General features: G+C 40.0%; 1 protein-coding gene across 1 annotated transcript in view; it reads right to left on the bottom strand.

The window, feature by feature from the left end:
• CAPN2 (calpain 2) overlaps positions 1 to 6,899 on the bottom strand; it is a 41,332-nt gene extending 34,433 nt beyond the window's left edge. The window contains exons 1-2 of the mRNA XM_034427905.3: positions 6,225 to 6,899; positions 623 to 692 (exon numbers count right to left, since the gene is read on the bottom strand). Of these exons, the coding sequence (XP_034283796.1) occupies positions 623 to 692; positions 6,225 to 6,461 (307 nt within the window). The 5' untranslated portion in view covers positions 6,462 to 6,899. The remainder of the gene's footprint in view (positions 1 to 622; positions 693 to 6,224) is intronic.
• Between the last annotated feature and the right edge of the window lie 5,561 nt (positions 6,900 to 12,460).

Genomic DNA, 12,460 nt, shown 5'->3' on the forward strand with positions numbered 1-12,460 from the left:
CACTACTGGAATACAATATCTTAAATTGCAAATTAAGTACTATGCAGATGTAATGCATACATACATACTCATCAAATTATTCATTCACATGGTAAACAATGTTATGCAAAGTATGGAAAAAGAGAAAAACAGCAAGCAAAATAAATTAAAGACAAGAGTTAAGAGGCAAGAGAAAGAAATCCAAATCTGGTTTTCAACTTCTAGAATGTCCATATACAGATTTATAAATTGCCTTTTGTCTTTTAAATTTCTCATCTCTATTTCTAATGATCACATATACAAGTTGATTGTATATATTAAAAATCTTTCCAAATAATTAACTATATGATAGAAGGTTACTTTTAGTTATAACTAAATCCTTCTCTCCTTCAACAAAGAAGTTAAAGAATTCCTTAATTCCTAGAATTGAGCAATAGCAAATCCTCCACGTTCACTGTCAGCTCTTTGGTCCATCAACAACAATACAAAACACAAGATAAGATGTACATTAAAAGCAATGAAGATTGGATTGCATGCAGCACAGAAAAGAACACATCAGGTTCTGAAACGGCATTTTCAGCAATGTAGACATAATTCTAAGGATACTTCAAGAAGAAAGTAAGCCATATGAACCATATCTCACCTAAAGCCCCTTGGCAGATATCAGTCCGGGTGGCACCTCCAATAATAAACTGAGGTTTGGAACACAATTCCTGGCAAAATAAAGAATAAAATAAACCTTTTAGAGTTACTGTTATAAGGATATGATTAATAGTTAGAAATATGATTGCTTAATTCCAGGGTTGTTGCTAGCTGGAGAGTTGAAAAAAACATCTCAAAGAAGGCATAACTTCCACAACATTGCCAATAATCTTATTTGGATCCAATCACCAGAAGTCAGCATTTGGTTGAAAGGTGAGTTTGTGTTTTATTTATGGACCTGCTCAACTGTGGAATCAATGTCCATGAGATGCTGAGATTATATTTCTCAACATAAATCATAAAGGTTTCAGTCAGCTTACTTTGCTAAATCTCATAGAAGACAAAATACTCTGTTTAAACAAATGAAATTGAACAGCAAGCGAAACTCTTCATACCACTGAGATAAACATAATTCATTTTTATTTCCAATGTTTAGGCTATGATTGCCCTTGTTTAGGTAACCTAAACAGGACCATTCAAGCATTACTGAAAGGCATTATTATTATCATTCACTGCACAGTCAGCCAAATGTTTAGACTGGATTTGACATTTTTATCCACCTATTAAGTCCTTCCCAAGGACCTGGGATACGGAGGTGTTGCTGTCTGATGATATTAAACGTATAGATAAATATGTAGTTCTCAACGGAACTACATCTACATGGAAGAAAGTAAGCAGTGGGTACCACAAGGTTCTGTTTTAGATCTAGTACTCTTTAACATCTTCATAAACAATTTAAATGAGGGGATAGAAGGGGAACTCATTAAATTTTCAGATAACACCAAGCTAGGGAATAGCCAACATTTTAGAAGATAGGCTCAAAATCCAGAAGGAGCTTGACAGAAAAACACTATCCAACAAAATGAAATTTAGTGATGAGAAAAGTTAAAGATTTTACATAGGTAAAGAAAAACCACAGGTATAGAATAGGTGATGTCTGGCTCAATAGCAATATTTGTGAGAGGGATCTTAGTGTCCTAGTGGACAATGACTTAAGTATGAGCCAGCAGTGTGTTGCAGCTGCCAAAAAAGCCAATGCAGTTCTGGGCTGCATCAACAGAGGGACAATATCATCATGTGAAGTGTTAGTACCATTTTATATTGCACTGGCAAGACACTTGGAATACTGTGTCCAATTTTGATGACAATAAAAAAAAAGATGTTGAGACTCTAGAACAGTGATGGCTAACCTTTTTGCTGTCACGTGCCAAAAGGGGGGGAGTGGGGGGGTAGCGGATGCGGGTGCCCATATCCATAATTCAATGCGCTCCGCCCTCCCGCGCATGTGCACGTGCCCCCCCACACTTTTCCCTGCTTTTGGCACACGATGGCATGGTGGGCCTAGTAGGCCTGTTTTTCCCCCTCCCCAGGCTCCAGAAACTTTCTAGGAGACTGGGGAGGGCAAAAACAGCCTTCCCCATCCCCCCGGAGGCCTTCCGGAGGCCAGAAACAGCCAGTTTCCCGACTTCCGGTGGGACCAGAAGGCCTGAAAATCAGTTGGCCGGTGCGCACATGCGCTCTGGAGCTGAGCTAGGGCAACACTCATGTGCCCACCAATATGACTCCGCGTGCCACCTGTGGCACCCGTGCCATAGGTTCGCCATCACAGTTCTAGAATGATGAATGATTGTAGGAATTGAGCATGCCTAATCTAATGATGAGAAGGACTAGGAGTGACTTGATAGCAGTCTTCCAATATTTGAGGTGCTGTAACAGAGACAAGGGGGTTGACCTATTCTCCAAAACACCTCATGGCAAGACAAGAAGCAACGGATGGACACTTATCAAAGAAAGATCCAATCTAGAACTAAGGAGAAATTTCCTGACAGTGAGAACAATTAAATCAGAGGAATGGCTTGCTTCCAAAAGTTATATGTACTCCATCACTGGAAGTTTTTAAGAAGACATTTGTCTATTCCATCTGTCTGGAAGTAGAGTGTCTGGCTTGACCAGAAGAAGACTCTAAGGTCCTTTCTAACTCTGTTATATTGTATCATCGCAGAATTCAAGCTGTTCCAAGTAAAGGTCCCCTTGGTAACTGACTGGTGGTAATGTTGTCAACATTGAAGGTGTTCAAGTATGCTCCAATTATTTTGGTATTTGGAGGTCAAGGCACTTACCACTATTTGTACTATCTTTGTTTGTTTTGACACAGTTATTCTATTTCTATTTGCAGGACTTTGTATTTTGTGATCCCACCCCCCCACCTCAGTTCTTTCTCTTCTCTTCTGCTGTCTCTAGGTACTTCTGCCTTTCTGTTTGAATTCTAAAGTCCCAAAGCATTCTAGCTTCTTTATTTTCAATTACTTTGTCTATTTTATGGTTCCACCAGTTCTCGCTTGCAGGCAAATGATATTTCTTACAGATCTTCCAATGCACCATTGTTGTCATGCCACTGTTTGTAGTCAGTCTGTGCAACTTCTTCCAGCAACTAAGTAGGTGGTTATTGTTTCTTTCAGCTTCTTTGCAGAGGCAGTATTTGCTGTCTATTGCCACCTTCTCAATTCTCACTTTGTATACATTCATTCTTAAGGGTTGATTTTTTGCATCCAGAATTAGCCCCATGTATCTTTCTTCAGCTTTCTTGCTCTTAGGTATTGCCAGGTCTTGTCATCTGCTTTGCCTATTTTCTTAATGTACTGGACATGTAATATTTTCCCCTGCTATTTGGTGGTGCACTGTTTGGCTTTTCCCCCTTGTTTGTTGATTTTGTATTCGAGTTATTCAATTGTAACTGCCAAATTAAAAAGATGCACCTTATGCTTCTTTTCCAAAATAACCAAGACATAGAGACCATTGGCAACTATGAAAGGATATGCATACCAGTTTGGAAGTGACATCCTTGGAAAGTTCTTTTAGAAGAGGATTTGGTTAATACCAATGTTCTCAGATGAGTCTCTTCTGTAGATGCAGCAGGTTTGTGACAAAAAGAAAGCTTGTTAATGATTTGGGTAATTAAAATCAGTATCTTAAGATCCCAAGGTTTTTGGAAGGGAGTATGGACAGGCAGGGTCCAATTTTAATTTTATTACTGCTTTAACATAATCTGTGTAGTTTTCTTCCAATTTTGCTGGCTCTTAGAAAACCACATTCTTCTGGATTAGCTGAAATTTGAACACCTATTACCTGACGTAAAACCTGCAGCAAAGCAAACTTTGTATCGTCTCTGTAAATCCAGCTCTTTGAATAAACAGTTTGTGTTTTCTTCAACTGTCCTTTCATCCTCAAAGAGTGCATTGAGTGGGATCTGGAGTTATGGCTGGCATCCACTCAGGAATCTTTATATATGCAGGTCTGTGCACATGTATTTGTGTATACCAATATGTGTCCCTGGCAATGGGAAACATACTGAGATTTCTAAACCAAATATTCCATTTATTTCAAAAAGACTTATGTCACAAAGGAAACAAGCTCCTTTTGCTTGGTAATTAAAGGATAGAAACATGCAATCAGCTGCTTCTACGAAGTAAAGTTAACTGATATAAGAAGATGCATCAATCAATTCATCTAAAGGAGATTAAGGTATCAAGGTTGGTGACAAAGAACAGGAAAGGCAATGAAGAAGTGCAGTGAGGTATAGCCCTTCGAATATTTTTGGACTATAGTTCTCATAACCACAATGTGTAAATAAATATGATGAGTTTCCTATTTCTGATAAATAAAAAAGGAAAGAAGTAGAATGTGAAACATCAGGGCAGAACATCAGGAGAGATTTGTCTAATTGGCTGCACTCTTAAGTGTGTTGCACTACCCACTTAGTTAACATTCACAATTTTAACTGAGCATGGGTTCTATGAAAATTCCTGTCCTACACATCTGGAGAGCACCAGATTAAGAAATGATGACATATCTTCACTCCTGAAGACCCAAGAAGGAATAGGTGACAGCATGAATGTATGTGAAATCCAATGTATGATGAGTACAATCTCTGAGTTGTATAATGTGGAAGATTCAATGTTTGAAAGCATTCAGTAAAGGCACAGAAACTCTCAACATGGGCATATTTATTCCCAAAATGATTGGGAATAGATGACAGACCTTTATTGTCTTATCTGAAAAAGCTATGTAAAACTAAAACTCAAAGTCCTGATTATAGCAGGCTTTGTGTAAGCTATTCCCAAATTTGTTAGAGACTATGCTGAGAGAGAATTATGAGAATCTAGATTGGGGGAAAAACAGCACCATGTTTCCCAGAAAATAAGACCGTGTCTTATATTTTTTTGAACCCTGAAATAAGCGCTTGGCCTTATTGCCATGACCTCAAAAGCCCAATTGGGTTTATTATCAGGGGATGTCTTATTTTGGGGAAAACAGGGTATATACCGCTTCACAGTGCTTTAAAGCCTTCTCTAAGTGGTTTACAGAGTCAGCATATTGCCCTCAACAATCTGGATCCTCTTTTTACCGACCTTGTAAGATCATAATGACAGCACCTATGCAAATCATTCTTTCCCAATCTAGTATCCTCCAGATCTCAGATTCTCATAATCCTCTCAGCATAATCTCTAACAAATTTGGAAATGTCTTACACAAAGTCTTCTATAAACAGGACTTTGAGTTTTAGTTTTACATAGCTTTTTCAGATAAGACAGTAAAGGCTTGTTGGCTTCTTGCTGTAGGCGTTAGAAATGTTTCTGGGCAGAAGGGCTTCATACTCTCATGTGTTTTGGGGCAGACTGAGTCACACTGGAAGAATTTTGTAAGAGGAGAGTTGTATTTGTCTATGCTGGCAAAAGCAAAAATATATCAATCTGATAAATAGAATTTTTTCTGACTAACACATTTTACTAAAAGCATATGCCTTTTAATAAAATTGATTAGTTGAAAAGGTGCTGACTGATACTGGAAAGATAGTTTTAACTCCAGAACATCAACTGGAAACAACTGGATATCTTTCCTAACAACTAATTAAACCTGAATAATAATCATCCCACATTCCAAAGAATCAGAAATATAATACCAATCCTACATCAGCAGGAATAGACAGTGGAACGACTGAAAAACACAAAACTTTTAGCAGACTCCTCAACTGTTCTGAATCCATGACAAATTGGCACATATATTCTTGCTCGTTTTGATGGCATTTAAAAATACTTGTAAAATTGCTGTAAGCCCCTCAAAGAGATTATCAGGCACCAAACAAACACTGTTCATAAATAAAAAGTGGTGTTGAATTTGCAGAGGCAATCTTGGCGGGTGGAGTTTTTTTATGGCTCGGTTTTCCTCCTAATCGGCTGAAGCCAAGCAATCTCAATGCAGACACACGCACGACTCGACCCTGACCTGATCCACTAGGGATCAGTGGTGACCTTAGACACTCGTGCACGCATTCGGGGGTCTGGATGAAAGAACAGAAAGATTCGTTCCCAAAAATTAACCCCCTCCCCTTTGTCAGTCAGGCCCCTTTGTCGTTCTCCTACCCACGCAACAGGACAGAAACGCGACGTTAAAATCGTATTGGGCTTCCTTTTCTTTCCTCCCCTCCCCCTTCTCCGGGTGATTCCCTCCTCTCTCCCGCCAACATCTGCGCGGTGGTCTCCTACCGTCGGCCTCTTCCAGACGATGCCTTTTGTTTTGTGGGAGTTTGGCCCTAGTTCTTTATAGCCCAGAGAAGGCGCGGCGGCGGGGAAAGACGGGTCTTGAAAGAGCTTGCCCGCCTCCAGACACTCGTTCCTCAGCGTGTGAAAGTCCTGGTTCAAGTACTTCACGGCTTTGGAGTTGGAGCCCAGCCCTTGCGCGATCTGCCTGTCTTTCGCTAATTTAGCGGCAATCCCAGCCATGGTGCAGCTTCAGCTTCACCGCGCAGCGCTCCTCCCGCCTTCCTCTCTGCAAGGAAGCCGGGAGCCGAGCGGAGGGGATTCAGAGCCAAACTGGCCGTGGGTGATTCATTTCCAGGAGAGAAAATAACAGCGTCTCTATACCCGGGGTGTGGCTGGTCCGGCCTTCCCGGGACAGGCTGGAGAAAAGAGGCCGCGAGCCTCCTCCTGCGGCTCCTTACGAGCTCAGTGGACGAGCGAGGCTGGCTCGTCGTCTGCATTTTGTAAGGATGGCAACAAACGGTTGGAATTGAGACCGCGAAGGTGAACCCGATCTCTCTCCGTTTTCTAGGGTGGAAAGGTGCCCACCGCCCCGTCCTCCAGGGATTTTACACGTAAGGGGAGAGAGCATTCAGATCCCTTAACACCAGTACACCCCCCCACCCGGCCGCCTGTCTGTCTGTCTGTCTATCTATCTATCTATCTATCTATCTATCTATCTATCTATCTATCTATCTATCTATCTATCTATCTCGAAATGACTGGGCATAAAACCAATTACACAAATGATTTATTATTTAGTATCTTGCTCTCTATTAAGTTTAAGTGCACTGTATTAAAGTGCACTGTATTAAGTGCACTGTATTAAAGCAACATTTTTAAAGAGCACAACTGGAAAAATAAGTAGCAGCTATCATAATGGCAATAAAAATATAATAAACAAGGCAATAGAAAATAGAAATACCATAAAAGTTATAAAAATGCTAAAAAAAAAACCTGAGAAAATAAAAAGAACTTGGTCTCAAAGGACGACTGTAAATAGGGCAGGAGCATCAACTGAAAAGGCCCTTTTTCCAGCCTTGCCATCACTTTTAGAAGCTCCTTTTCAGTTACAGATAAACTGTTCAATTCCTTGCTCCTGAAATCACTGCTATGAGATCCTGTGCATTTCAACTCAGATATAAGTGTTGGGTTGGGTTGGTACAACATGGTTATCCTTTAAAAGCTTGGTTTTCATACTTAAAACTAACATTCTGGGTTTGGAAAACATCCTGAAGTAAAAAGTAAACCACATCAGCTGGATTTGCACAACACACTAGGCTAAAATGTGATTCGGTTGTTTGTGGTTCAGTTGTGCTGTGTCTATTGGGGTTGATGTTGAAGAAAACTTGACAAAAATTGAAGAAAAAGGAAGATGTATAGATTCAATTACAAGACAAATGAATGCACCACTGAAAGATCTAAAAGGTTGAAGAAAGATCATTCTGGAGAGAAAGTATTCACATAGTCACTAAGAGCTGACACAAAACTTGATGTTAATTAACTAATCACGGTGTAGCATGGAATGACTATAAAACTAGCCTAATCAAAGGCTAAGCCTCCGATCCTACTAAATGAGATATAAAGATGTGCCTTTAGAAGGCACATTCTCATTACACAAACATTTGCATGATATTACCTTTGTCTCTTTCCCAGACTGCTACAGAGATTGCCTGGTTGGGCATTGCACAGTCTTCTACGTGCAGGTTTCACACTTTTCTGGAAGAATTTAGACATATTTTTAAAAAGCATATTTAATATTCATTTGAAAGAGTGCTACATCTATCTATTTTTTTTTTTAAAGTGCCAATGCTCCGGTATAGAGGTGGCTGCAGAGAAGTAAAAATATCAACAGACAGATAAAGAAGCAGGGCTTTGATCATGTCATTAGTACCAATTCGACTTTTTTGACTCCTGCAGATTCCCTTTCTTTGTTTGATTTGGACCAGGCCATCAATTTTCACTGCTTCTGCCAAGGAGGGAGGGGGGAGGGGGGTTGTGTGGCTATTCCTTTTACCCTTTTTATTTCTGGAAAGAGCCATTTGGCCTACTTTAAACTCTATTTTGTGTAATATCTGGGCTACTGAGATCTGTTGGCTACAGCCACCTACTGTCACCACTGAATTCTTCTGGGCAAGATTTTGAAATATATAGGAACCAACTATACTTTTGTCTGATATCTCTTTTAGCTTAAATGCCAAGCCACAAGCAAGCAGAGAGGAGTGAAGTTGGCCCAAGATTGCCCAGTGCCCCTTGCAACCCCTTCATCACACCAGTGATCTGTCTGTCCTGTTATTTCTAAAGAGTTGATTAATTGATTAAGCATTAAAGCCAAGTTCAGACATATCCAGGTTGACAGGATGGGGAAATGGAGAAGCATAGGATAAAGTTGGAGAGAGATTGCCTGATATACTAGGAGAGCGCCATCCTACTTCCTCTAGTGTTGTTCCTTTTCTCTACTATTATCTGTCAATCAGGCCAGGTTTGGGATTCAGGACTCAGGTTTGCTGGTTTTTAGACGATTGCTAGATCTCTGTTCAGATATAGCCTGAGTTACAGGTTATAGGCACGAATAAGTTCCATGCTGGCAATCTGTCACTTAGGCAGCTTCAGAGCAATTGAAAGCTTCTGTCCCAGGCACCTGTCACTTTTACTCAAACCAGCCTTTCTATACATTAATGACAGCAATTGATGACTGTTTTTCTAGCCTGCAGGTGACACTGCATGGCAGGGGGCACACAGCCAGTAGAATCCACCAATCTTTGTCTTTGACGTATGCCTTAAGAAAACTATAAGGACAGAACCAGCCACCAGCCTTATTACTGAGGCAGAATAGCACTTGGCCCTGGGGCCACACAAATTATGCCAGCATACCTTTTTGGCAGCTGAAGAATGAGAAGAATGCACATTAACACAGTGATGAGGAACAGCCCTGTACAGTATTTTTCCGGACAAAGTGGAAGCTATAGACTTAATCTCTTTGCTGGAAAGTTAAGTTCATTAAAAATAATGTAAAATCAGTTACTTCAGTAAAAAGGTGTTAAAATCAGAACCTATTCTTTCACAAATATAAGATGCAATATAGAATAAAATTTATTGTTCCGCCTAAAAATGCCCCTCTTTTTTTTTTTTTTTTGCAAAGATAAATTGAAAGCACATTTAGTTGTTTTTACTGTTGTTTATATTCCACCCTCAAGAAAATTCTCATAGCGGTTAAAAAAGAAAGGAATAGCTAAAACAGTCCCACCACAATTCTAAACTAAAACAGGAAAAAGCAAAGCAATTAAGAGATTCAAAAAAAGAAAAATAATCCCTCAAGCAACCATTCTACCCTATCATTTTTAGTCCTTCACTAGCTTTAGAAGCAGTCAAAAAGTATGCATATAACTGAATAGTTTTTAAAATAAGCACCGGGTTTCAGTTCTGCACAGGTTAATTCACTAGATCAGGGGTGTCAAACGGGGTGCATAAATCTTGCCTGTGGGGCCGGCCTGGAAATAGCAAAGGACCAGCCTACAGTGCCTCTGGCAGCCAAAACAGGCCGCGGGGTGGGGGGGGGGCAGTCCCTCCTGCCCCATTTTTGGCCTGGACGGCCTTCTGCAATACTCTGCCGGCCAAAATGGGGCGCGGGGCTGGTAGAGTGCTGCAGGTGGCATCCGGCCCATCTCCTTGCCCTGCCCTTCCCCGGGCGGCCCAAGGAAAACTACAATGCTGATTTAGCCCTCAAAGAAATCCAGTTTGACATTCCTGCACTAGATTCAACAGGTTATACATAGTAGAGATGAAGAGAAGGGTTGTATAAGAAATGGACCCTAATTTTATACATCTTTTTATGTTTTGGAAAAAATGTTTTTCTGGGTTCAGTTCCAAGTGGGGAAAAAGACACTGGAAACATGGAGACTGCTTGGAAAGATGGTTTAATGGTGGACAGGATCATATGGTTTGAGTTACTGAGCAGAAAAAGGGCAGAGATGCTGAGAGTTCCTGGGTTTTATACCCTCTCTGGCTTTGAACTTCATGGGGCACAGGAAGAGTATCCTGATTGGTTGCTGTCAGAGGTCATAGTTAGCCTTGCTGGCTGATGTAATCTCCCCAGGTGCCATGTAGGGAGTTTCTGTTGCTAGATGGGATGGGTCCTATTGTGTTGCAGATGATGATCCATTGATAAAGGGGGGGGGATTGTCAGGGCATTTATTAATCCCATGTTTGGCTCTGGGACTAATCACTCTGGTTTAATTAGAGGAGATGAATCGTGGCTCCTCCTTGTTTGCAATATTCCAAAAAAGAAACGTGAAGAAAAGTTTCTAATAAAACTCATTTATTTGTTATAAAGAAAATAAAACACCTCACTAACTAAGAAAGATAAATTGTTACATTTTGGCAAGCGAGATCTCCTGCCGGTCCAGCCGGACCGCTGGCAAGAAAACAAAGGAAAGAGTGTGTGAAAGGAATGTGAAGGAATGTGGGTGGATACAGAAACACGTAGCTTACTGATAAGAAGTTGGCAAGCTACGGAGAGTCTGTCAGTCCAGAAATGATGAGTTCAGCTGGCAAATAAAATAACACAGTGACAGGGATTGGGTTTCTGCCTCTGGCCCACTGACAAAGGGGGTGGGGTGAGGCAGGAAGGTGGAAGCTGCTTTGTCTTTAAAACATGTTTCTCCATTTCTCATCGAAGGAAATATATTCTGCCTTTTTAATATTTCCTAAAATATTTCATTCTTCTACGAGAGGGGTGGGTGCTAACTTCCTACATTTCAAAAGCAAATGTGCTGTATCTTCTGATTTCTCAAAAGTTTTCTCTCACATCCCAAAAGAAGCTTGTTTTCAAAATATTTTGAGGGGGATCTTTTGGGTTTCTTTTCATAGTATTTATTTTTATTATTTCTGGTATTATAGATGGGGTTTTAAAGATCTTAAAAAGATTAGAAAGAATATCAGAAAGAAAAAGCTTAGAAATGGAAGTGATTGCTGGCAGTTAAAATTTCTGAAATGCATCTAGCATCTGATTGTTGAAATTGGATTATTGATTTTTAACAAAGCCCAATATGGGCTGATAAATCTGAATTGGATTAGTTCATGAAAAAGTGGGAACATTGTCAAAAAGAATTTTTTGGATGGTATCTGGAGAAGTATGATGAAGAGGCTATAGGACTTTTGACTCATGGAAACAGCTCTTAGTGGAACTGAAGATAAGTAAACCTAAAAAGTTCAGAAAAGTTAATTGCCAGACAACTGCCAGTGAACAATGAGCTGCCAATCTGATTGATGGACAGATGTTGGCCAGTATAACTCTAAGCCCTTCCTTGGTGCTAGATAGCAACAAATCTGGTATTTAGAAAAATGGATGGATGAGTATATGCTAGGTACACAGATATTTTAAGTTTAGATCATAACTTCTAAGGGATTTATGTTTTAAATGATTTGAGGGAGGAGTTAGTTTTTGATATGTTCGGTATAAGTAGCTTTTAATATCATCAATCATGATAGCTTATTGGACCCACCTCTGAGGGTTAGGAGTGGGAGGCTTTGTTTATCAGTGGATTTTCCTTTTCCTGAAGATATTTCAACTGGAAGCAAAAAGTCCTGCACTAGGACCTTCTACTGTGAGTGACACTGAGTTTCATATTGTCATTCTTGCTTTGTAAAATCTCTTGGAAGTTGCTAAGGGAAGCATCATCAGTATGGAGTCTGGTATTATCAAATTTAAGATAAATTAGACCCCTTTCCCCACCCTGGCCTATGATTGGGTATTTGGTTCCCAGGGCCTTAGTTTCTTCTTTAGTGATTTTGTTGTTGTGGTGGTGGTCATTATATTATAGTTTCATTTTATTACAATGTTTTTATGTTTTAATCTTTTGACTGAAAAAGATTGAATAGCTGAGTCCTATTGGATTGGAATGGTGCAAACAAAAGCACGCATGGTACTTTGGCATCAGGTTGTGTCAGTTGGGAAGGACAACTGCTCCCAGAAGAATCCAAAATGATTAATGAGCAGCTTAAAGCCAGAAACTGTGAATTCCATGCAGTGGTGGACTGCTGCTGGTTTGGACCAAAGTTAGTTTTTTTTCCTAACTTTTCTAAAAGCACAGAGAAGTTGGCCCTGATTCACTCACATTTTGATGATTTTTGCACAACATAGTGATCTATAGCTTGGTTGATGGCAGTTTAATTGGTATAGTTAATACAAAACAGAGCTGTAT

Source organism: Pantherophis guttatus, chromosome 1 (genome assembly GCF_059756535.1).
Source record: "Pantherophis guttatus breed Tessera chromosome 1, ASM5975653v1, whole genome shotgun sequence".
Classification (NCBI taxonomy): domain Eukaryota; kingdom Metazoa; phylum Chordata; class Lepidosauria; order Squamata; family Colubridae; genus Pantherophis; species Pantherophis guttatus.